General features: G+C 33.0%; 2 protein-coding genes and 1 non-coding gene across 4 annotated transcripts; 1 reads left to right on the top strand and 2 right to left on the bottom strand.

The window, feature by feature from the left end:
* Nucleotides 1–880: 880 nt before the first annotated feature.
* Nucleotides 881–10,609, bottom strand: LOC147408538 (monosaccharide-sensing protein 2-like). 2 transcript variants are annotated; one of them, XM_086419272.1, is made up of 6 exons: nucleotides 10,477–10,609; nucleotides 9,065–9,186; nucleotides 8,232–8,798; nucleotides 3,157–4,106; nucleotides 2,541–2,728; nucleotides 881–1,639 (listed from the first exon to the last, which is right to left on the bottom strand). In XM_086419272.1, exons 2-6 carry the CDS (start codon nucleotides 9,141–9,143, stop codon nucleotides 1,201–1,203), a joined length of 2,223 nt encoding a protein of 740 aa, XP_086275398.1. In that variant the 5' UTR covers nucleotides 9,144–9,186; nucleotides 10,477–10,609; the 3' UTR covers nucleotides 881–1,200. The 2 variants fall into 2 exon arrangements, with proteins under 2 accessions (XP_086275398.1, XP_086275392.1); XM_086419266.1 differs by lacking the exon at nucleotides 10,477–10,609 and adding an exon at nucleotides 9,321–10,403.
* An 8,191-nt stretch (nucleotides 10,610–18,800) lies between these two features.
* Nucleotides 18,801–18,872, bottom strand: TRNAD-GUC (transfer RNA aspartic acid (anticodon GUC)). The gene has a single exon. It is a non-coding gene; the product is annotated as a tRNA-Asp (tRNA).
* Nucleotides 18,873–22,472: 3,600 nt separating this feature from the next.
* LOC147408536 (uncharacterized) lies at nucleotides 22,473–25,391 on the top strand. Its single transcript, XM_086458809.1, has 2 exons — nucleotides 22,473–22,965; nucleotides 24,599–25,391. Exons 1-2 carry the CDS (start codon nucleotides 22,589–22,591, stop codon nucleotides 25,161–25,163), a joined length of 942 nt encoding a protein of 313 aa, XP_086314935.1. The 5' UTR covers nucleotides 22,473–22,588; the 3' UTR covers nucleotides 25,164–25,391.
* Nucleotides 25,392–26,062: the final 671 nt, after the last annotated feature.

Below are 26,062 nucleotides of genomic sequence, written 5' to 3'. Positions count from 1 at the left end.
AAATTCCATTTGCAAACCGACAATATACCTCCCTTGACCTTGATCATCTATGAAAAATCAACCGAAATTAAAATTGTATCATATCTTCAACCTTAGAGCGAAAGCCCTTGATTTTTCCTTCACAAAACCAGTCTCATCTTCAAACTTCTAAATTCTTCTACCCTCATCTTCAACCTTGAGATTCTAATGCTTTCAAACTTCAAGAATTAGAAATGATTTTCTTTTAAGTAGAGAAATCAAGGGTTTCTGCCAGGGATTGAAGAGGAGTATTTTAATTGTAGAAGTCGAAGTTCCTGAAACAACTAATTTGTAAAGGGTGGTGGGGCCGGAGGAGTGTGTGGAAAAGCAAAGGTACTTTTGTTACAAGTTGTAGATGAGGGCATTAAGTTCGTTGACTTCAATAGTCCATTAGAAAAGACAAAAGTCGAGAAGTAATATTCACAGAACTTAGGGGTAGGCCTAAAGCACCACCCTATTTTTCTCATCCTCTCATGTTCGATTTGGAGGGCTGTATCTCAATTGCTTCTCTTTTTTTTCCCCCTCCCTGACATAAGTATAAGATTAGTGGTTAGCATAAGTATGGGTCAAGGAGATTTGACCCTAGGACCTAGGAACAACACTCCACACGGACCTCTGGAAACAACACTCTACACATCTTACCACTTAATTAAGTTGGCACTTCACAACTCAATTCCTACTTCATATCTCAATGCTTCTCCTTTCCACAAGACCCTTGTGGAGATATTGTCAGACATGTTATTAATGTGAGCTTAGGTCAGAACTCACAACCATCCAATCCCTTTAAATTTTGTTTAAAGATCCGATAAAATTATGATTTCTTACCTAAGAATTCTGGGTCCTGAAATGAGGGGGCTATATGTAATGTTCAAAGAACTCTATTATCAAAGCAAAATGTAAAAAAAGGAAGAAAATTTTGAAGCAAAAGTTTCCTGCTTCAAACACAACTGAGCAAAAGAAACTGACCCAACTCTCGACAACCAAACTTAATAAACCATTAACCAATCCCACTCCATGCTTTCAAAGCCTACCTCTTCCTTCTTCAAATATCACCACAAACCCTTATCCTAACTCCAAGCTCCCCATGAATCATCCCAAGCAGAAGCTGTGATTAACATCATCGGTAGTTCGCTGCCACAAGCCTGGCACATAAATTTAACTTCCAATCTGTAGAGAATCAAGTCAGTTGTTCTTGACAGCTTGCTTTGCACCAACAGCGAAAAACTCAGAAATGACTTCAAGGGGCATGCCCTTGGTTTCAGGAACCTTCAAGTAAACAAACACCCAGGAGATGAGGCACACGATGGCATAGATGCCGAAGACACCGGCAAGGCCAATGGAGGTCAGCATTACAGGCAGAGTGTAGGTGACGATGATGTCGCCAATCCAAAATACGAGAGCACAGATTGCAATGCAGAGGCCACGGACCCGGGTAGGAAATATCTCTGAGCAGAGGATGTTGGGGATTGGTCCAAAGCCCATGACAAAGCAGCAGAAGTAGACCACAACACTAATAGTTGAGATTGCAGCATGAAAGACAGAGTTCATTCTCACAACGTTGCCAATGACTAGAATGACAAGAGCCACTATCAAGACAGGGATAGTGGTGAGGAGCAACCGCCTGCAGTTGGGGGAAAAATAGTAAACTTTGCAAAAATTAAAAATAAAAGCAATTAAATACCTTTTGTACCACATTTTAGGAGAGTTTAGTTTTTGTCAAGATACTTCGCAGTTCAAAATAGGCAACTTATCACGTCAGATACATAAATTTTATTGCATCAACGCCATATCCATTCTGTGTCAGATAGTATCCTTCACATATCTGGCCAACATGCTTCTGATGTGTTCCATCTATAGAATGTTAAATAAGAAATGATTTTTGGTTTTTTGCTAATTTAGGAGAGGAAAGAATGAAATTGGTGAACCTTGCATAGGAGATACTACATCAAATTTTAAAAGACTCTATTTCAGAGTATCTCAACCAACGGTAAAACTGGCAGCACAATTTAGTACTGACTTATTAAATTCGCTGTCACATTTATTAAAAAAAAAAAGTCTCATGTGACTCAAGTTTCTTACAGCCTGTATTGTTCCATTGAGACCAAGACAGCTCATCGAAAAAATTTAAATGGTTGTTATATCTTTAGGTGAAAAGGTTTATGGTGTTTCTCACTCGTCTTGGATAGATCAGGAGCACACACAAGCAGTAGTCAACTTGCAGATAGTCAGATATTAAAAAATACCAACCATATATTACCATGGGTGTTAACTTGTGCCCTAAGGGCACACGTAAAGGTGCATTAAATACACCTCCAAAATTAATTTTACCACCTAAAATGCCCTCAAAAAAAGTTCCTACCAAAAATACCCTCAAATGCTTATTCCCAAGGTGTTTTAAAAAGCACCTTAACATGTGCCCTTAGGGCACACGTTAACAAAACCCTATCACCATTTTGAGCATTCAAAAACAAATTATGATTATGCTTAGGAAAGAAGATAATGAAAATGATAAAACATATTACCTTCTGCCTGAGACATCCATAAGCCTCATGGCAACGCCTATGCAAGGAAGCATCAACAAGGTTGTGAGAGCACTGATAAGGAGAGATGCAGAATCTGAACTGATGCCCATGTTTGAAAGAAGAACTTCAACACCTGCCTGCTCAAGAATCTGAGGGGTGTAGTAGAGAACCCCATTTATGCCAGAAAACTGCATAAACAAGAAAGCTAAAAATGAGAAGCGAATTGGAAAACAAAAAAGGAATTAAAGAACGAAGTGTAGGAAACCTTCCTACAAATAAACAAAGTGACAGCAGCTGAATTCCAATGCCTCTACATTTACGATTGTGAAAGAAGAACAACAGTTGCTTTGGGAGTGCTGGTTCATTAGTTTTGATATAATTATATGATTAAATAAAGCAAAATGAACCAAAGGAGAAGCAAAACATTGGAAAACAAGGGGGACAACCATCAAATAGTGAAACACTACTCCAAAAAGGAAAGAAAAATAAAGAAAACAATTCACTTTTTTTCTAAAGATTTTCGGTTCTCGAAGAAAAAAAGCACTGTGAGCTATGCAAAAATAACCTAAAAACAAAAAAACATGGTCACTTCTTCAATAGGAATTTTTTTTCTCACCTGCTGAAGAATTTGAATCCCTATCCCAACAAACAATGCATGTTTGACTCCAGGTTCAAGAAGATCACTCCATCTTGTCCCTTTTGAAGCTTCTTCGGAAGGGTGAACCATAGCTGGTCCAACTGGATGCTGCTTCATAAGGTCCTTGGAATAAAGTGCAGGCTGGCTCACTAAAGCAGCAGCCTGGATGAACTCACCTTCTGCAGGGATATCAGTCCCAGGAAGCGAAACAAGAGACCCGCGCCGAGATCCAGGGACACCCTCCTGGTGCAAATAAATCCTCTTGAATCCTCCCTCTTTATTTCCATCTTCAGCTTCTCTCTCTGTCCATTTCCACGCCAGCTGCCAACCACCACCGATACCCATACTACTGACTGCCTCCCCAGCAGTTCCTTGCATGAGACTGCTATGGTGTCTCATGCTTAAAATGCTACCGTGAGAAGCAGGTGGGACCATGTCCTTTTCCATGCTTGTAGTCTGACGTGAGAGCAATGGGCTCTGCAAATTGTCATCAGAAACATCCCCGGCTGCATCAGATGCATAATCCTCACCGTCCCTCTGGAGGCTCTCCTCGTCCCATTGATCAGTTTTAACATGATGCTCTGCCACACTGAACATGCTACCAAAGTTGGGAAAGAGCATACTACGCATGCTTCCTTGCTCGGGGAGATTCTCATGGACACTACCAAAGAGGGTGACCAGAGGGTCCATGAGGGAAACACCACTTTGGTTCTCCATGCTTCCATGGCGAGACACAAGCCCCAGACTACTCTGCCCAGTGACAGGTCTTGCAACCCAGGAGAGGCCTTCTTCAGGCCCATATAGCTTGATTTGGTCCTTATCAGCAGTTCCTTCTTCATTGTCATAGAGATCATATGGGCCTATAATATACTCTTCTATTGATGTTTCACCACCAACTCCAAGTCCTTCAACCAGCAAAGCCATCTCACCTGCAGATAAAACAAGCCGAGTGTTACTATGTTAGACAAATGATGAATTAGCATATTTACTTATCACTCAAAAGTGAAAGAAAAATCTAATACTTCCTGGAAAAGATCATTAAAGTGGTGATAACTTGAACTTAAAAAGGACGTCAAAGATTATGGATTGTCATGCTCAAAAGAATTCCTACAGTGGACCACTGGATTAGTAGCCAGGAAGATTGTGCCCAAACATTTTCTTTCATTGTAAAGTGAGAATGGATTCATGATTCTAGCCTGAATTTGATTAAGTTGTTTTCATTCAAGAAAATTGTGTGATTCTGTGTACCAATACAACAGTCAGAATGAATAGCCAACCAAAGGCTTTGATTGTAATTTCTTCTGGGTTATTCATCATATCCATATGATATTTTACCACAGTAATGAAAGTTAGAAATAACATTGGACTTATGAACATCTTCATCACAAGGTTTTGAAATTATATGAAGTTTCTATACCTACTAAATCATCATCATCATCATCATCGTCAATATCAACAAAAAATTATCCCAAGGATTTGGGGTCGGCTTTCGATACATAGTAATGAAAAGTAAAATTTATCTATGATTCAGAAAGCTTTTTCCAGAAGGAGCATGGATGAACAAGGGCCAGCTAGCAGATAAAGATTCCCAAGAGGTTATGTGTTTGGATGGAAATAAGTATCAATGATACATATTCAAGTTAACAGTCAATAATATTTATTGTTTCTCCTCTTTTACCCCCTTAACCCCAAAGATTTTTTTAATAATATTTATTATTTTTCTTCTTTTACCTGCTTAACCCCAAATATTTCATTAATATAATAAATATTTAAATTATTGAAAATGAATTATTTTTATAAAAAAAATAATTAATCTCTTAGACTAAATCCGAAACTACAACTCATTTGGAATTCAGACATAGTATCACAATTTTGTCTAGTTTACACTAGAACCCAATTTTGCCCCAAAATGGATCCAAAACCAATGGGAAAGAAGATTAAGGTGTGAACTATCCCAATCAGTACTTACATAGACTACGTAAAAAAAATTGATTCATCTATTAATAAAAAAGAAAATCAACAAGAGTATTCATTCACTAACAATAAGATAACTGTAAAATAAAATTCAACATTTCTCGTACATGTCTCTACAAAGAAAAGAAATATAATACTATTTACACTAAGTAACCCAAATCCCTCGAAACGATCCTTAACATGCATAACTCATCATGGATGATAAGCTTTGTATGAACACTTGAGAATTTACCAGGCAAACACGATATGCACCATATGAACACTATTGCAAACATAGTTAAATATATACCAAAACATCATATATAATTCCTTGGTCCTAGCTACTCCATAACTCATCATGCATGACAAGATTTATATGAACACTTGAAATTTGCCAAGCAATCACGATGTGCAGTATATGAACACTATTCTAAACCAGTAGTTATATACCAAAAAATCATATATAATTCCTTGGTCCTAGCTACTTCATAACTCATCATGCATGACAGCATTGTATAAACCCTTGAGAATTTACTAAGCAAACACGACATGCAATATATGAACACAATTCTGAACCAGTAGTTAAATATACCAAAAGGTCATCTCTCAAAAATAATAATAATAATAATCATGTATCATAGCATCATCATCATATTAAACAAGTTTCCACCCTCATCAATGGATAAGCTCTCAATTTTTCAAATTCCATGCATGGAGATGCATTTTTTTTTCATTCATGCTAGTTGATGTTAGATAATTAATAAAAACACAACTGATTTCATTTTTTTGGTATTCAAGGTATTAAATTTCAATTATGTTGTTTATTTTGGTCAGCCTAGAAATAGAATATTTCAGAAAATTAATACATTTTTGTGGAAATATTGTGGAAATGATAGAAATATTGATGAATGTTTTTAAAGAAAAAAGTAATATAATAAAAAGGAGACCAAACACACTTATAAGTCATAAAATTTTTGTTTTGATTGATAAATAACTCATAAAATTTCAATAAACAACTTGAAGGTGCCCGATAGCTTGGCTGGTAAAGACTATGAACGGAGATACCATAGGCATGGATCGAATTCCCACCCTCACCGAGTTACTTATCTCATTTAAAACAGGCTCACCAATAAATAAAAAATTCAATAAACAACCATATGAAGTGTGTGAATGAAGATCAACAACGTTCACTACATGTCTACACGAGTATTTGAGAAATCGGGAGAGCAAAAGAACAATTATATATATGGAAAAGACAATAATAACGTCACGTTAATTACATACACCCTAACATACAAAACACTTGCACTACTAAGTATTATAACCATGCATTATTGTACTTTTATATTTTAAATATGTAACAAATAAATTAATATTATATCTAACCAAGACACTGAAAATGTTATGCTTATAATACCCATAAAAAATGCTCATGATACATCAAAATAAGATGATATCGATACTAATTAATTCTATTTCATTTATACTAATAATTGAACATTATGTTTAATTATTGTATTAGTACTTATCATTACGTGTAGTTTCCAAATTCTTTCTACAAGTAATTCACAGGGTTTTGTTATTTTTTATCAAATTTATCAATTTTTTTTAGTATTTTTCAACAAAAAATATTTCAGTTAAAGTTTATCGTTGATTGAAATCTTTCCACCGAAATTTTGCAATTGTATATCTAAAATTTGATTATTTCGGACGAAATTCGATATTCAACAAAAATTTCAAAAGTAAATACTGAGTTCCACCAAAATATACTTCTTGAAAATATGTTGAAATTTAATACTGGGTATTTAAAGTCAAGTGATAAAAAAATGTAGTAGCCATCGCTTTCACAAGAAAATGTATACAAGTTTTTATTCAAATCATAAGATTTGTTAGAAAAGATGGGATTATCTAAAAGAATTCAAACATTAGATTCAAATTGTTTGAATTAAGATATGATTTAAACCATAGGAGTCAAATCACAGACCATAAAAACTTGAGATAATTACCATAACAGTACAAAGTTTTTATGAAATTATCGGACCAACACATTTAAAAATATTTCACAAACCAGTAAAAGTTACCATTTTGAGAATTAAATACTTTTCCAAACTGGCAGATTTTTCTGTAAATTACCTTGAACCACAAGATAGAATGACATTGTCTTTTAAGAGAATTACCAGGAAGCCATTATATAAAGAGAGTGAACGCATGCTCAATCTGGAACTATGGAAGAGGTATTAAAACCACAGCCCAATCAACTCTTTATCTTTTTTTCCTTCCCTAAATTAGATATTTTCTTCCCTTTGGTTGGTAATAAAAGTTGGTTGAAACTCTACTTTAGCTAAATCTTGACTCTTCAAGAAGACCAAAGACAGAAAAGAGAATTCCTACTTTCTCTCTAATCTTTGGGCCGTCAAAAAGACAACTTAGAAAGGGAATTGGAGCATGTGATCTCTAAAGATTAATTGTCTCTTTTCAGTAGAATCTAGAGACTACTGGTCGTGTCACTTGCATCTATTCAGTGCAAAGATACTAATAAAGTAACATCTTGTTAGTTAAGGATTTCTTTTTATGGTTTTGAAATCTTGTAATGGAAGGGAACAACACCCAAAGCAGCAAATTCAAGACAGTCAGTGTGCTTTGGGAAATAAAAGAAGAATCCAAACTAGAAGATTTTTCTACAAGGCTTTTCTGGAAATTTCCTTGATGCCCCTTCGGGCTTTTCTGATTATAATCAGTCACTTGCAACCCCAATATAAAAAAGAAGTAAAATCAATATAAAAAACAGATTGATGATTATAACCTAGAAAGCAAAAAAAGTTCATTTCCCAAATCAAGAGCAACATTACTAAAGAATGTTTTATTGCCGTAACATTTTTAGAAATACATTCAAAATGTGCTAGTCCAGTAATTAACCAATCTCCCATGCATTATTTGGTAAAACAGCCAAGAATTTTAATGACACTGAATCTATGCATGTTGCATTACAGGCTGGTTAAGCTCCCAAGCAAAAAAAATTCAAGCCACCATGCAAGAAACAATTTACACAGCTTAACACCAGCAATTAATTATTTACTAACAAGCAGCACTAAAGAACAAACCTGAGACATCTTCCCTGCCGCGTAGTCTCTGCAAAACTTGTTTAGCCTCGAGCATTTTACCTTTGCTCACAAGCCACCGCGGAGATTCCGGCAAGAAAAACACTGTTAACAGAAAATAAATAAGGGAGGGGATAGAAAGAACCCCAAGCATCAATCTCCAGCTCGGTGAATCCATCAATGACATTCCAAAAACCATACAGTACGACAAAAACATTCCACCAGAACCAGTGAACTGTGGAAGGGTATTCAATAATCCCCTTATTTCTGGCGGTGCTGTCTCAGATATATAAACAGGAATAAGGGTAACAGCCAAACCAATTCCAAATCCATCTAGAAGCCTCGCCAAGAGGAGGACATAAACATTGGGAGACCATAACATTATGAGACTACTAATAAAATAGAGAATTGATGAGATTATCAACATCGGACGTCGACCAAGCCAATCTGATATGGGTCCCGAGCATGTCGTAATAACTGTCGCTCCAATAAGTGACATAGCTACAATTAGCCCTTCAATAGTAGGTTCACTTTCCAAATTGAATTCCTTCTTTATATAAAGAACAGCCCCTGCAGAAAATAATGTATATTTCATTTGATAATGAGATTTTTTATGTCTGGCATCAAATGTTTTGACTGGCATTTAAGAGGAAAAGTTTAAAAAAAAACAAAGATAAAATAGCAATAGCCAAACCATGATGAAAATTAAGACACTAGGGTACATAAATATATGGCATTGATCTCTTAAGTACATGAATGCCCTCAACTAGTATTGATAAAACATACATTCCTGCTTCAGAAAAAAAACCACTAAAATAATTGACAGAATTAGTTACCTGCAATTGTAGCATTATCCCATCCTTGTAAAAAGTTACCAATTGCAGCAGCAATAGCCACAAGCACGGCTCCCCTCATCTTTCCAGAAATTTGTTGCACTCCTAATCCCTAGTTGACAAACCTGCAAAGAAAATATTATAATAAGATCAGAATTCGTATGGTACACTTTGCCCATTCATCCATCGAGATTTTAGTGAGAGGATCAATCTGTTAAGAACAGTGTATATAGCATTGGCAAGATCAAGTATATCATACCCAGGAAATGCCGTAACAAAGGCTTAAAAGCAGAATTGGAATCAAGATTGAAAATATAATGTCAGTGCCTTTGCAATCCTTAATCTAATATACAAAGAAATTGATAGGGCAAGTTGGCTCGTCACCAGGATCTTCACATGCAGGAAAGCTTCACCCGGAAGAGTAATCCAAATCCAAATTCAGAAATGAAAAGTACACAGAAAGCCAATAAAAATGGATGGAATTTTCCTAAAATCTCACTTTGGGTCACACCCTTTTGGCAGCACTAACATTCCAGTCAAGGATTGCAATAAAAGTTCGTCTACAGAGCTTGAGATCACAAAGAATAGGTATCCCAGATTCACAAAAATCGACTGATTTGACTCCTAATTAAAAAATGAACATTAAGTATACAGCTTGAAAGCAACTACAGATCTCTCTAAGGCCACTCCTCCGCGAGCGAAAGCCCTAAAATTGCAAAAGATTCTACTTTTCCACTCGAAACAGGTTGAAAATCCCTAAAAGTATCCTACTCTCTCAAAAAGGGAAAAAAAGACACGTTCAAACCTCGAATTCCCGCCTGACAAGGTGGAAACCTCAATCACCCCACAAGTTTTCTCACTCAAAAACGATCACAGATCTTAAAAAAACTAATTTTTCAAGACAGCCTAATATTCATTGGATTCTAACCGATACAAAACCTTTCGTTAAAACCACCCAAAACTCTGATAGCGACGCAATTAATCAAGAGACTTTTACGATTTCAACCATTCAGTATCGACAAAAAAAAAATATCTCTCATTTTCAATTCAAAACATCCAAGAAAGGCACATTCTCCAATTTTCGATCACGTAAACCCTACAATCTCTCGATTCTTCCCGTTTCTATCAGTCTTACCTTCCGATCCTCCAAATAACATTTTAAAAGGAAAAAAAAAAACTCTTTTTTCCCCTCGAAACTATTACAAAACTGTAAAATCCCAGATAACAACATTCCAATGCTTGTAAAAAATCTATTTGTTTTCGACTCGATATTCCTTACGAATCTGTAAAAATCGAAGAACAATCCTAATATAACTGTAAATCTGGAAGTTTCCACAGCTAGAGATCTTTTTCTTTTCTTTTTTTTTTTTAGTTCTCAATGGCAGAGAGAGAGAGAGAGAGAGAGATCGTCTTACCAGCTCCAAGCGAAGACCATAAGATACGGAGAAGGACTGAAGGAGGATGAACGTGCTTTGCTGATGAGTGCTGATCTGTTGTTTTCTTTTTATAGAGAAAGAGAGAGTTTAACGATCCTTCTTACCTTTTTGCGCTTTGTCTTTAACGATTCTGTTTTATTATTATTATTTAAAAAGACTTTCTTTTTTTTATTATTTTAATTTTAAAAATTCAAAGTGTCTTTCACCTTCTGCTTGTGAATATATTGCCACACCAACTTCTTTTCATTGACCAACCTTCGACATGAAAGATCAACTTTTAACTTAAGGATATGGACACATCAAAATAATTTAACAATAATATAATATCTGTCAACCTTTTTTTTCTCTTATATCACTTTCTCACAATGAGTCATCAAGGGTTTAAAATAATCTTTTCTAGATTTAATTTTAGAGTCATACTTGAGTGACTTCAACATTATTCTTAATTTTACTTATTGACATCTGTAGATGAACAAGATTGGTTGACTTCCGAGTAATCGACCCTCATTCAGAATTGTTTCCCTGAGTGGGGCGGTGTACTGCTGTTGCTGTACGGTCTTCGTCCACCCGTTCACTCGACTACCACGCTTAGTCTGTCTGCAGGGATGGGAATGGCTCTGTCTGCCCTTCTTCGTAAGTAGCTGGACTTGGATCTTCGTAAGCAACTGGAACTATCAAAAGGAAATGTCAATTGGCCCTCTAAAGGCTATAGCCCTGTTTCTTTTGTCCAAACTCTACAAAGTTTAGAGTTTCGAAGAAGACAGGCCTCCAAGAAAGCCACTCCGCCTAAAGAGTCCTATTCCTATCCGGTCTACATTCACTATTCTTTAAAGACAATAAATCGTGGAGTCATGTGGCATTTTTATTTTTATTTTTATTAGGTTCGTGGAGCCATCAATGTTTGTATCTAAATAGGCTCAATTAAAAGAAAGAGACAATATGCATTTAAAGTTTAAACTATTAGATTGATAAATATAGTATTGAAGTGAAACACGCTAAGTAAGAATGTAATAGTTTGCACGTTCATTTAACGTGCTCTTTACGTACGTATGCTAACGGAGAGGGGATTGAAAATGTCCCTTGTGTTCTATTCAAGAAAATCGAAAATCCATCATTAAAATTAATATATGCACCTCCAAATTGGTTTATAAAAACTTTAATATAATTATTGCTATTTAATTAAACAGATTATTTATATTTAGATATTATTTATTTAATAGGTAAATATTATGAGAGTGATATTGAATACCTACTAATAATATCAATTGATACATTTTGAAACATTCCGGTATTTTACACCATACTACTTACCTTCACAAAATAATAATAATAATAATATAAAATAAAAAAACCTAATAAAGAAAAAATAAATTTAAAGTCATTTAAAAAAAAATCAAAAGCCACTAATCAAATTATCAAGAGAAAAAATACCCATCAAGTTGTTGATGATAATTAATCACAAAATGATGTAAATCAACGGCCAGAAAATATTTTATTTATACAACCATTTGCATAGTATCAGTTGTCCTTATAATTGCTACTGATTGGAACTCACTTCATTGAATGAGTACCTGGAACCCGCAGAAGAGATGCTCCGCCACTTGGAGCTCCAATGTCTGCGCGTGCGTGCATGGTTTGTCCACATGTACGTTCAAAGCGTTACGAGTCTCTCATATTAAACTCCGCCTATTAAACCGTTGAAGAGGTGGGCCATCCATTGCAAGTAATCATCACCATATGTCAAAATAACAATTTAGTAGACTTATAGATGATTAGTAAGGTGTATTTGGGATGATAATCCTTGGATGTACTAGATATCAAGAAAGAAATTTTCCATTTGTATGAGATTTTAAAAGGGGTCACAAATATTAAATGTGAAATTTATGGGACTTAAAACGGAAAATTGCATTGATTTTACTCTATTTTCTGTCACATTGGACTTTATAAGTGGTCCCTGTAACTGAGTTTTTGTCCTAGTCAAAATTTCCGTATGTCAGTCATTTTTTAAGCGATTCTCAAATTGTCGCTATGTTAAGCAAGTTATCGCCTTTTCACAATGTTTGAGTATGACGTTTTTAAAAGCAACTCCGACAATACTCTTTACATTAAAGAGTATTTTTTATCAAAATCTGATAAATATTATTTTAATTTGTTCAAATTCTGTTGGGTGTTCCAACAAATCTCTCATTTGTTGAAAATTAACTCAAATCTTAATAAAAGTTGTGATCTCACATTTTGAATGTTAAAAACATGATCCAATGCCACATACTTTTAGATAACAAAATTCTAAGAATTAAAAAAAAAAATAAACATTACTTTTCACTGTCATTTATAATTTTAAATTTTGAGAGTTTGGTAACCGTCAATTTTAACATCTTGGATCAAGTTCAAAAATGATATATATATATATTTTGAATATGAGTTTTCCCATAAAATCTAGAAGAATGTTGTGATTGATTGTCAATGTGACAATCCATGTGGACCCAGCAACTCTTAATAAGATTTCAAATCTTACTAAGTTAGTGAGAAAAGTATTTTTTTTATATTTTTATATTATATTTTTAATAATACCGAACAAAAAACTCTCGCTACATGTAGCGAGAGTTTGTCTCAATTTTTGTGTTAGCTACTTTAATTCTGACATCTAGAGAGTCTGTTGGACTTGTATTTTTACATTTTACTCTTTATAATAAAGAGCCTCTAACATCTAAAAAGTATGTTGGAGTTCCTTTTAATCCCTATAAATTAACTTTAAATATTGAAGAAAATTATTTCCCTTACAAAGAAAAAATTAAAATTTTATAAACTTTCAAAAAACTTAAAATAATTATTTTTGACATTTTGATTCTAAATTTAAGAGTCCAATGGCTGTTTATATTCAAAACTTTGGATGAGCTTAAGAAAAGTATTTTTTTTCACATACGCGTTCTACCATAAAATCTAATGTATTCACCAAAATATAGAGGGGTTCTAAAATCCAAGGAAGGTAAGGCCATGTCATCAATTTTGAAATAAAACAAAATGGTGGGTCCCACTCCAACTACAATGGAGTGGGGTCCACACTGCCCAATTTTATTATTTTTCATTTTTACTCCTTCAACTTTATTCTCCCTCCTCACCCTTCAATAATATCCTCCAATTTTATTATATTTTCTATTTTACTTCCTTTTTTTTTTTTTTTTTTCAATAAACTCCTTTAGTTTTACTATCTTTCATCTTTTACCCTCTTTAACTCGAAAGAGGATGCTTGTGCCTATGAATCCACATGTGCCTACGGCACGGGCATCCTCTTTGGGGTTAAAGCGAAAAAATAATAAAGTTATAAGAGTATTAAAAAAGAAAAAATAATAAAATTAAAAATATATAATTAAGAAATGAGGAAAAAAGAAAAGATAATAAAATTGGAGGGAAATTATTGTAAAAGGATGAGGAGAGAAAAGACAATAAAGTAGGCAGGGCTTAAAATGAGTCGAGTTCAAGTCGGATGTGTCTACTTATATCCATATTTGGATTTTTAATTTAGGTCCATATCCGGATCTAAATCCGACTTGGATCCTACTAGCTCAAATCATATCTGATTTTTTTTACTTCCATTCAACCTATATCTGAATCCAACTTGGATCCTACTAACTCAAATCATATCTGATTTTCCTTTTTTTTACTTCCATTAAACGCATATCCGCATCCTGAATTAATTGATTTGGGTCGAATAATTTCAAACTATTTTAAAGTAATTCATTAAAAAATATTACTTAAATGTGATTTGAACTCAAGACCTCTCCATTATTGAAAAGAAACTTTGACTACAATACCTAGTACTCATTTGTTAATGAATGATAGACTCAAAAATATAAAAATACAACTTACAACATACAAAATAATATATCATTTAGATATAGACAGATATAGGGATAGATCCATATCCGACTCAAGCTAAGGGATATACTTGAAGAAATCAAATCCTTTAAAAATCGGATTCGGATCACTCAAATTTTGGATAAAATCCAACTCATTTTTAACCCTAAAAGTAGGTAGTATGGACCTCATTCCATTATAGTAATGAAATATTTATCTCCACAAAATTGTAACATAGAGGGATCCATAATTGGCAATAAAGTGGGTAGTGTGGACCTCATTCCACTATAGATGAATGAGATGTTTATCCCCACAAAAATGTAACATAGTGGGACCCACTGTTATGATTTATTATTATTATTATTATTATTAGAATAAAATATAAATAAAATAACTCTAAAGAACTCTTTATTGAGAATATGTACTAAATAGTCCCCTAGTAAAGAATATAGACCATTTAAGTCATACTTAATAAAATATTAGCCTATTAAGGATCATTTGAAGATTTTTTAAAGAAAAATACTTGAAATGCCCCTTTAACAACTTTACAAAGTGTTTGATCTAAAAATATATGGAGTCAAATAAAAACTTGACCAATTTATTTAGTTATTAATATTTTATGTGAAAAATAATAAAAAAATTTATTTATAAAAAACTATTCATAAATTTAATATAATTTCACTTAACTCATTTATGTTGACTTGCTAATTTTGAGTTGAATCAATTCGATGAACATTCAAGTCGAGTTTAAAAATTATGTTTTAATTATTTATATATTTTAATAAATCTAATATAAAGAGACCAATTTATTTAGTTATTTATAATTTATGTGATTTAAATATTACTAGTTTTGGTAAGAGAAACAAGTTTTTTTATTTTTTTTAATTGATCTATAAGAGATGACCATAGTTAAGGTGCATGTCATTGATTATAAAAAAAAAAAAAACAAAAAAACAAAAAAAAATAGGAGTAGTTCAAATATTCTCAAATTAACATTTTTTTTTTAATTTCAAAAATAATTGAAAGGGTAATTATAGTATTTTTACTTCAAAAATCATTTTTAGACTAATATTTGATAAATTGGATACTAAAGAGTCAAGTCGAGTTTTAAAATTATGTTTTAATTATTTATATATTTTAATAAATCTAATATAAAGAGAGCAATTTATTTAGTTATTAATTACTTATGTGATTTAAAGATTATTAGTTTTGGTAAGAGAAACTGGGTTTTTATTTATTTTTTAGTTGATCTATAAGAGATGACCATAGTTAAGGGGCATGTCATTGATTATAAAAAAAAATAGGAGTAGTTCAAATATTCTCAAATTAACATATTTTTAAAACTTCAAAAATAATTGAAAGGATAATTATAGTATTTTTACCTCAAAAATCATTTTTAGACTAATATTTGATAAATTGGGTACTAAAGAGTCCATAATTTTTTAGAGGGGACTTTTTTGTACATATTTAAAAAAAATAGGTTTTTGCCGTCATTATCCCCAAAATATAACGATGAGCCCTACTTTGCTACAATTTTATTATTTTCCCTTCCTCTCCCCACCTTTTTAAAATAGTAACCCTCTAATTTTACTATATTTCCCTTTTTACCTTAAAGAAGATACTCGTGCAAGTGAGTTTACTTGTGCCTATGGCACGGACATCCTTTTTGGGGTTAAAGGGATAAAAGCAAAAAAATAATAAAATTGCAAGAGAATTATTAAAAATCTTTGAGGTTAAGGGGGTAATAGAGGAAAATAAATAAAGTTATAAAGCAATTATTAAAAAAGTGGGAGAAGAGGAAAAGTAATAAAATTGAAGGGATATTATTGAAAAAATGAGAGAGAAATGAAAGGAAAGATAATAAAATAGAATGAGGGTGAAGAAAAAAGGCCATAAAATTCGTAGTGTAGACTCCACTCAATTGTAATTGAGTGAGTTGTTTATCCCCGCACAAAATTGAAACATATATCGTTGTGTTTTATTATTATTATTATTATATATACAATAAAATACAACAGTGGGTCCCACCTTGCTATAAATATTCCTACAAAGAAATGAGGTCCACACAATCTCATTTTATTGTATTTCATCTTCTCCCTCCTTCAACTTCATTGTCTTTCCGTTCTTTCTCACACTTTTTTTTATAATACCCCTATAAATTTAATATCTTTCCTTTCTTAACCCCAAAGATTTTTTAATATGACCCTTCAATTTTTTTTTTCTTTTACCACCTTAACCCTGAAGAAGAATAACACATGCAAACTCTAGACAACATTATAGACAAAGCATTTTGTTTTATATTGGCTAAAAATTTCAGAATGAGTTGATTTTTAGCGATGATGATCTCTATGGTGAGAAAATTATCCTCACAAAAAATCCGCTAATTCTGAAATTTCTAATTTTAGTTTATAAGATGAAGAATCGTAAACCATCAATTTTTACCGTTAGTTTGTAACCACTTTTCACAGGGTTAGAAGTTTTAGAATTGGCTGATTTTTTGTGAGGATGATCTACTAACTATAGAGATCATCCTCACAAAAAATCAGTCCATTCCAAATATATATAGGGTTGGGATCCGTTGACTCCTAAGAACGACTAATGACAAAAAGACATGATCTCAACCCTTTAAACACAAAATCCAATGGTTGAGATTTATGAGTATCTTGAGAACACAGATACTTATCTCGAGAATAAATCTCAACCATTAGATTTTCCATTTAAAGGGTTGGGATCATGAGTTTTTTTCACGAGTTGCTCTTAGGAGTCATGGGATCATGTCATGTATATATAATAAGATAATGGGAAAATTTTTTAGAAACTCTCGTTTTACATTCCAAAAGAGACACCTAAAGGAAATAACATGCACAAAAACATGTGATTTTCCTTAGCAACGGACTTAACTGTAGACACCCCTTTTCTTGATAAAAGATTTTATTATATCGATTTTATTTATATGTTGCTGACATTTTTGCCATAATGACATAACAGTCGTTGAATTGGCAACAATGAATAACCGACTTTCTTGAGGGTTTTTTAATGTTGGTGACTATTGGCATTTTTTATCAACCCTTCTGCGCAATATATTTCTCTGTGTAGATGTTCATTTTGTAGACTTGAAAGAAACAAATCCGATGTTTTTTTGTTTTGTTTTTTTTTTTTTTTGTCTTTGTAGATGTTCATCTTTGTCATTATGAAATAATGATTTTTTTTACACCCCTCTCTAACACATGCCCTCTAACGTAGCTTGTGCTAAAACCATACACATATTTATGGAGATGTACAATTGTGTATCTCGAGGGAAAAAGCTATGATTATAGCCCATGCCATGTATGGGGGCATGTGTCAGAGGGGCCATCAGAAAATCACGACACATATACAAAATTTTGTGATATATTTTGTGTTTCACTATTTTTACATCTCTTTGATACTATTATTCAAATTACCACAATAATCACATCAAATGATCACAGTTCCACCACATTTTGTGTCACACTATTTTAATTAATTCTAAAACTAAAGTTTGATATGAGAAACCTAAATTCCAATTGCTAAAGGCCAAAGTTATTTTAAATGCTAAGTGACTCTAGATTGATCTTATTTATTCACCTTAATTATGTAACTCATCACTATTTGATGGTCGAGTGAGTGTATGCACTCTTGCTTAAGTAATATTCATCAAGCATAAAAATAAAGGTGATTTTGATCATTTTCAATATTCGTTATGGTCAATTCAAAATGGCACCAACCCTTTCTTCAAAAGATAACTCTGATACAACAAAATCTCTTACTCAAATTTTCTTCAAGGGCCAATTTGGGTAAATTTAAATCATCTCCTAAAGTACATATATGTAATAAATTTCCCAAAGGTCTTACCAGATTCACACAAGCACACTTGATCCCCAGAGAAAGGGAATAAATATAAATTACTTATTCATAATGCGTTGGCTTATGAATTCTCACCCTTTGTAAGAGTGAGAAACTCCCACACAAAAATCTAGACAAAGTTTTATGACCTTTTCATCTCGTTCTTCTTAAAAATGAAATTTTAGACTATTTTATCTGATCTTCCATTGATTGCGGAAACAATGAAAGTAAAGATAGAATTTGATGTTATTTGAAAAATAATTAAAAAACAAATTGGATCTAATATTCCTTTAATTATCCTGTGCAGTAGAATTATAAGCTCTCTTCTTAGTTATTTTCCTTGATGATTTGGAACTAGAGTTGTTTTGGCTTTTTCGTTTCGAAGATGCGGGGAGGTACTGAGCCAACTCGGTCAATTGAATTGACTCGATAGTCTAAGTCAACTCGGTGGATCACCTTGTTTTATTGATGAGGGCATGCTCCTGACTTGAATAATGACGAATATACACGAAAGCGTGAAAAAACGGCTACAAATCCGAAGTTTTGAAAATCTTCGAAACACTGTTAAAAATTGATACCAATTACGCCGTTGCCGGGGATCGAACCCGGGTCACCCGCGTGACAGGCGGGAATACTCACCACTATACTACAACGACTTGTCTATACATCCAATAAATTTAAATTAATTTTAACTCTAAATATTCCTATTTGCCACCACATTATGATATCCATATTTTCTTCAATTTCAAACTTCCAATCTTAATCACATAAACAGTTTTAATCACACTTTTGATATAGATCGCACTCAATTAGAAAAAATAAAAAAAATACAAGTATAATAATGGATCATGATTGTATTGAATTATGACCTCAATTGATTGTTACAATCATAACATTCATTACTTCATTATATGAGGTCATTGAATCTCATGTACTTACAACTTTGTGTAAGATATTACTTTAAAGTTTTTTACAAAAATATGTTTACATAAACAAAGAAAAAATTTATTAAAAAAAAATAACAACAATACGAAACTGATATATATATATATATGTTCAATGTGTTCTTATTCTTACAAAAATTACGTTACGTATTAATATATCTCCCCTGTTTAATTTGAACCTATTTTCAAGAATAATACTTAGGCATATATAGTCATTTCCCAATATGTTACTGTGGAGGGATAAAATTATCTCCTATCCGGATCGTCCATTCACACCATCAACTTGTATCTAGAGGTAGACATATGGCATCATTTAAAGAGAGATTTATCTTATTATGGAAGATTTCTAATTTAAAAGGATTCTTCCCCCTTTTTTATGTAATTGTTACTTTGGATAAGGGCAATACGGTCAATTGTAACTTAATTAGGATTATAACTCTTCTTAGGATTTTTCTATTTAAAAGCCTTGAGGTCATTTTAAAAAGGGGGAAGGTACAAGAAGAGGGAGAGGAGGCTATGTAACTATAAGATCTATAGTGAAATGGTTCTCCGAATCTGTGGACGTAGTCACGTTTGTTGAACCACGTAAAAAATCTTTTTGTGTTCTTTCTCTTTTTCGTTATTTTTTATATTATTTCTATGGTTTATTGGTGAATGCTCTTGCTAAAAATTAAATCTCAAGGTCAATCACAAAAATGACCTCCACAATTAGTAAGTAAGCAAGATTGTGAAAGTGGGTTCAATAGGATTTTAAACCTAGGTCGTGTGATCAACACTCTATATAAAACTTTATTCCTCTTATGTATAGCCCATAAACTTTTTTACTCTTAAAAAAACATGCGTTAAGTTTTGTTACATTGAAATAATGAAATAACTATTAGCAAATGTTTTTATTATTGTTATCATCAAATGAATTAGTCTTGGTTAGTTCATATTTAGTCTAATTCTCAAGAGAAGATTATTTGGTGTATCTCGATAATATTCATGTGGAGTAATGAAAATGTATGTATAATCTAATTTTAACCAAAGAATGAGACATGTTAGAAGACTAAAATAATCTCATCCGATATGATACTTTAGGCGGAACTCATATCGTTTGCATGTGTGGCATGTCTACGATAGATCAACATGCAACACTAATTAACAATTGATAAAATACCTATTAATGAACGAATTCTTAACACCATATCGAGATGTATACATACATTACTAGATTTCCCAGATTTTCAATGAGGTTCAAGGGAAAGAGGAAAGAAATTAAAGAAATATATCAATTGTCTACATTCTTAACTACACAACGTCATTGAGCAACACTTCGGTATCCTGAAGGTACGATTGCCTATCAAGAAATAAATGCCTTCATGCAAATCGCCCATGCAACGAACATGCTTATCGCAGTTATGAAACTAGATAATTGTACCATAAAAGAAGGCTTGGCAAATGAAAATTTACTTAATGTGGTGGTCGAGTTGCATCAAGGAAAATGATAAAAATGGCTTTCAAGCTTATAGGGAAGAAGATATCGTAGAGAGACATGGCTGAAGTAATTAGGGTTTTGTGAGACTGGTTGATCGGGAAGCTAGATTAGCACTCCTTCTTAATGTCGCTGATTCATGTACAAGGTTTATCAAATTAACCTTGTCTTGATCTTCTTCAAGCATTTGGTGGTAGAGAATTGAGATTGTTAGGGTTTTTCAGATTGGCTTAATGTTTTTTGCTTCTAGGTTTTCTTCATTTCTTGAAAGTAATTCAAAATGATCTATATGTTTGTTTGAAAGAAAGTGAGATTTGACAGTTAAAAGTATAAAATATTTATAAACAACCTAATTCAGATGCATCATACGTCAATATTGAGTAACTTGATATCGTCTCATTCCATGATATTTGTTAGAGTATTAATTTATGTTGTATTGTTTTAGGGTGTTTCAAGTAGTATCGAACCATTGTCTTAGTTTAGTTAGGATGAGATCATGGAGTTGATTATGCTACAATGTATTATGATGAATAGAGATACACCGAATCGGTTTGATAATGTAATTAAGGTGGTTACGTAACTACATGTATCGAATTTCTATTTATTAAGAGTTTAAACTAGGATTCAAAATATTCGGGAATTTCATCATCTCAAACATGTCTGTAATATATTTTAGTTATTTTGAAAGTCTTTTCATGGTATCAGAGCGATGGCCAGCTCTGGTCTTGAAATTGGGCCGACCATGATCATGCTTTCTTCGCTTAATTCTCATCCCCATCTCCATATTGTTAAATCGGATTCTTCGATCAAAGTCCCACTATTACTTTTGATGTATTCATATATGTTTATATCATTTAATTTTAATTGTGGCTCGATATGGTGTGTTTTAATTTGTTTAAGTTTGTATGACATAATGTGAAAGATATAGTTTCAATGGCACAATTTTTTTTCAAAGGTATAGTTTGAATGTTCATGATGTCAAACATTTACAGGTGCTCACATGAAATGTAATAAATTACATTGTTTTATAAAATAATTTGAAAATTATCAATTTAAAATTGTAGATGTTTTTTACGTAAGAGACCCCTAAAATTTATCTATGTGGATTGACAGGTAGATAATAATGATATAGATAATAAAATTGTAAAAAAAAAGGACTCCAGTAGAATGAAAGGGACAAATGTACATTGATCTTGATTAAATTTTTTTTTATATTTAAAGTTATTATATATTATTGAAATGGAGTTGTAGTTTTCAATTTAATTTGGATGTCATATGCTATTATAGCATCCATGCACGTACGCCCCCGTCATGCACGCAATTATATATATTTTAAACATAATTTTATTATTACCATCTGCAAATGTAGCTCAAAACATATTATATAAAGTCTTTTTGACAGAATCTAGTAGCTCGAAATTGTTTCCACCAAACAATATTAGAATGATTTCCAAACAATAATTTGTTTTAAAGTACTTTTTAACTTCTGTTTCCAGGACTTCTGTTTATCAGATTCCCAAGAGTATTGCTACTTGCAGAGTTACCAAACACGGCCTTACTTTATATAGAAACTCTTTCAACTTAATGAAGCCATATTTTAATGTCATAATTTATTTTTTCCTAAAATGGAAATCAAATCAATGAAGAAAGTTTAAGAAGATTTGGAAATTTTATTTGTTGAACAGATACATTGTATAATTCACTAAATAACATTGCCTATGTGTCAAAGAAATAAATAAGATTGTACCAACTCTAACTTTTTAAGAAAAAAATTAAATTCCATTGGAAAATTTCTTAAATCAAGAGAATTTTTATTGCCACACCAACTTTTACCAATAGCACCCCAAGATAGTGGTAAATTTTCATAATTTCATGAGCTATATAAGCATCCCATCTCCTTAACACCAAACCAATACACTCCCAAGAAACTCTCCCTCTCTCTCTTTGAGAAAAAATGAACTATTTAGGTTTTCCTTCATCTTCATTTCCTGATGTTCCTCCTTCAAGTTTTCCTCATGTTCCATTATCTTCTTCACGCCCCCAACAAGTCGATGAATGGAGTTGGCAAGAGAACAAGCTATTCGAGGTGGCTTTTGCCGAGTTTGGCATCGAGACACCTAACTTATTCGAAAAGATTGCGTCGAGGGTGCCTGGAAAAACCATTGATCAAATTCAGAAGCACTATGAAGCTCTCACTTGTGACATTGAGGCAATCGAATCTGATCGTGTTCCGTTACCAGATTACATGGACTGCGAGGAGCCTTACAAGGGCAAGGGTGTTCGAAAGTCAAAGAAGAAGAAAGGAATTGCGTGGTCGGAGAGGGAACACAGGTCTGGTTTTTGAATTTTTATGTTATTTAGATTTTTTTTTTCCTTATTCTCTTTTAGTGCATAATTTGGCTAAGTTTTTGTTGTTGTTTAGTGTCTTATAGTTTTAAAATGGGCATTTGTGTTTTCAAGTACTTATTTTTTTGGTATCAAATCCCGTTCGAGATGAGTCATATTGGTATCAATGAAGAACGAGATGGATTTCAATGATAATCAAGATGACTTAGGATGTTGTTTTGAGAATATTAGCCAAGACAACTTTGTTTTTGCATTTTTCTGTGTGTCTTGATAATATGACTCACCAGGTGGCATACTAATCCACTCCCTAACATGGACAAGTTCGGAATTGTAGATCTGTACCCTTGGGATTCATGGCTCCCTCGGGATACACTTTTTATGGGGAAGTGCCATCATGTATCCTGAGGTGTACATATCTACGGTTTACAAACTTGTCCACGCCAGGGAGTCGATTGAGTAAACCACCCGGCGAGTCATACTATCACCACTCTTTTTCTATTAAACTAATTAATTTTTTTATAATATAAATTTAGTTATTATTTGCAATGAACATGAGCTTCTTCTAATCCACTTTATTTTATAAAATAATTTTAATTATTTGTATATAAATAAATAAATGTAAATTGAACCGATCTAAACAATAACAATAATTTTAAGCTGAGCTAACTGATTTATTGGTATGATATGGGAAGACTCAGATGAGTCAAGTCGGGATGTCTGGTAGCGATGGCAATTTTATCCCAACCCGGCCCATCCCACCCAGATTATATTTTTATATATATTATATTTGCTATCAAGAAATATCACTTAGCGAAGTGATAAGACACCAAACTTTTACTTATTATATCCAATTTCTTAAATTATTAAAAATTAAAACACACCATTCAAACATTAAACCAGGGAGCGAGCCAGGATGGGTCAAAAATATTAAACCTAATTCGGGGTCGGGGTAATCAATGATAATTGGGGTCAAGTTTAGCTAAACCCGTTCCGTTGCCATCCCTTATGTCTTCAAGTGTTAAAGGGGAATATCATTGAGGATTTTATTTTATTTTCTTTTCCTTAAGTACTATATCCATTATTCACAACTTTTCTTACATTTCATTTTTTATAGATTTACATTTTTTTCTCCTGATGATTCTTTAAATATTTTTAGGGCTGGAAATCTATGATTGTGATTTTTTTTTCTTTCCTGCAAAAGGAAGTGTTAGCATCGACTCTTTACTGTCAGCATTTGCAGTCATCCTACAATCAAATAGCTGATAATGACTTCAAATTCATACAAACAAATCTCAAAGACCAACCAAATGCCTAACCTTCGGATGATAAATAGGGATGATAGTAAAGGAATAATATTATCATTTTCTATTTGATAATTTTTAGTGATTCTGTAGAGTTGATAGTTTTCCATCTTTCATAAAATTACAGAAGCTTTCGACTTGTAGTTTTTTTCTTCTTCTTCTTGTATCCCACTTTATTGAGCTCAAATTCAGTTTGCTTCTCTGAAATAGAGCTTTTATTTCTGCATTATCCCATGATTGTATGTGGATCTTATACAAATTTATGGTTGTAATTGCTTATATGATTTAATTAGTCAATCTTATTTTTCTTAACGTAGGTTGTTCCTTCTGGGTGTCGAAAAGTACGGAAAAGGTGATTGGAGAGACATTTCAAGGTTCTATGTAAAATCAAGGAGCCCAACCCAAGTCGCGAGCCATGCACAAAAATACTACAACCGTTTATACAATCGTCCTGCTAGGGAGGGTCTGCGTAGAGCCAGCGTATTTGACATTCATACCCCCCACCCTCTTCCGAATCTCCCAGTGGCTCGGACCATCAAAGGCAAACCTATTAAGCCCTCTCCCGTCCCCACTTCTTCCCCCACTGTCTCACCCCATCACATGAATTACTTTCCCGTGGTTGAAAGTAGTGTTCACAACACAATAGGATCCTCAATCATGACAGCAACTGTGCCCCCTTCGACGATGCCCTTCTCTTTTAACCCACTTTCTACCTATAATTACAACGAAGCATTCATGAATCTTCCGCCAATTGAACCAGGCAATGATAATTTGTCAAACTCCTTCATGAATAACCCACATGTCCCACCTATCGATCCACCTGCCCCACCTATCGATACTCATTCCCAAGACCCTTTTGACTTCGCAGATGATTTATATTAATGTGGGTGGGAGATCAAGATATTGATGAAGAAGAGGTGTCTTGGTATTTATATGGAGTCTATGTAGTTTGGGTTTCTCTATGTCCTTTTAAGTCTATTTTATCTTGAAATCTACATGGAGTCTATGGAGTCTGTGTAGTTTAGGTTTCTCTGTCCTTTTAAGTTTTCTATGTCCTTTTAAGCTTTCTTTACCCTGAAATCTGTATGGAGTCTATCTAGTTTGGATTTCTATTATGTTATTTAAAGCTTTTTTATGGTGGTTATATTTTATGTTTCTGTTTGAAAAGAGTTCAGTGTCAGTCCATAAAAAGAAAGAATGTGTTTTCACCATAAATATAAAACTTCTTTCTCTTACATATTGTCATATACTGAGAGAGTGATCCATAGAATTAGTATTATTGTTTGTCCCTAATGCCTTAGAAGTGGGGAAAGAAGAGATTAAATGAAACTCAAAATTCCTCATTCAAGTAATTAATGGGTTTAATTATAAAACGAAAATTTTGATTACAAAATTCAATTTTCATACCTTTTTTAGGAAAAATGTAACGGGCCTTACTAGGCATTCAATTTAATAAGGACAAAGCAATCGTGGCCTCACGACCCAAAATATCACGTAACATTATGGCCCATCCACAAGCCCACAATTCAATTCTACCCTTAAAAGATCCCAAAAATAAGTCTGACATCGATTTCAACTGTCAGATTTCAATTTTTCACATGATGGATGTACAACCGATTATTGTTCCAGACTATAGAAGTCAAAAACACTTATCCAATTCCAATTCCAATAATCACCGAATCAGACTGTTTTTTTAGTGTGTAGGTCCATCAAGCCATGGGCCTAAAATTCATGGACTCATTAGGCCTAATACAGTATGAGACATGTTATTTCATTGGAAG

The sequence above is a fragment of the Akebia trifoliata genome, chromosome 2 (assembly GCF_017979445.1).
Source record: "Akebia trifoliata isolate Shusen 1 chromosome 2, ASM1797944v1, whole genome shotgun sequence".
NCBI classification, from domain to species: domain Eukaryota; kingdom Viridiplantae; phylum Streptophyta; class Magnoliopsida; order Ranunculales; family Lardizabalaceae; genus Akebia; species Akebia trifoliata.
The sequence above is the reverse complement of the archived record's forward strand: the minus strand, read 5'-3'. Positions and strand labels throughout refer to the sequence as shown.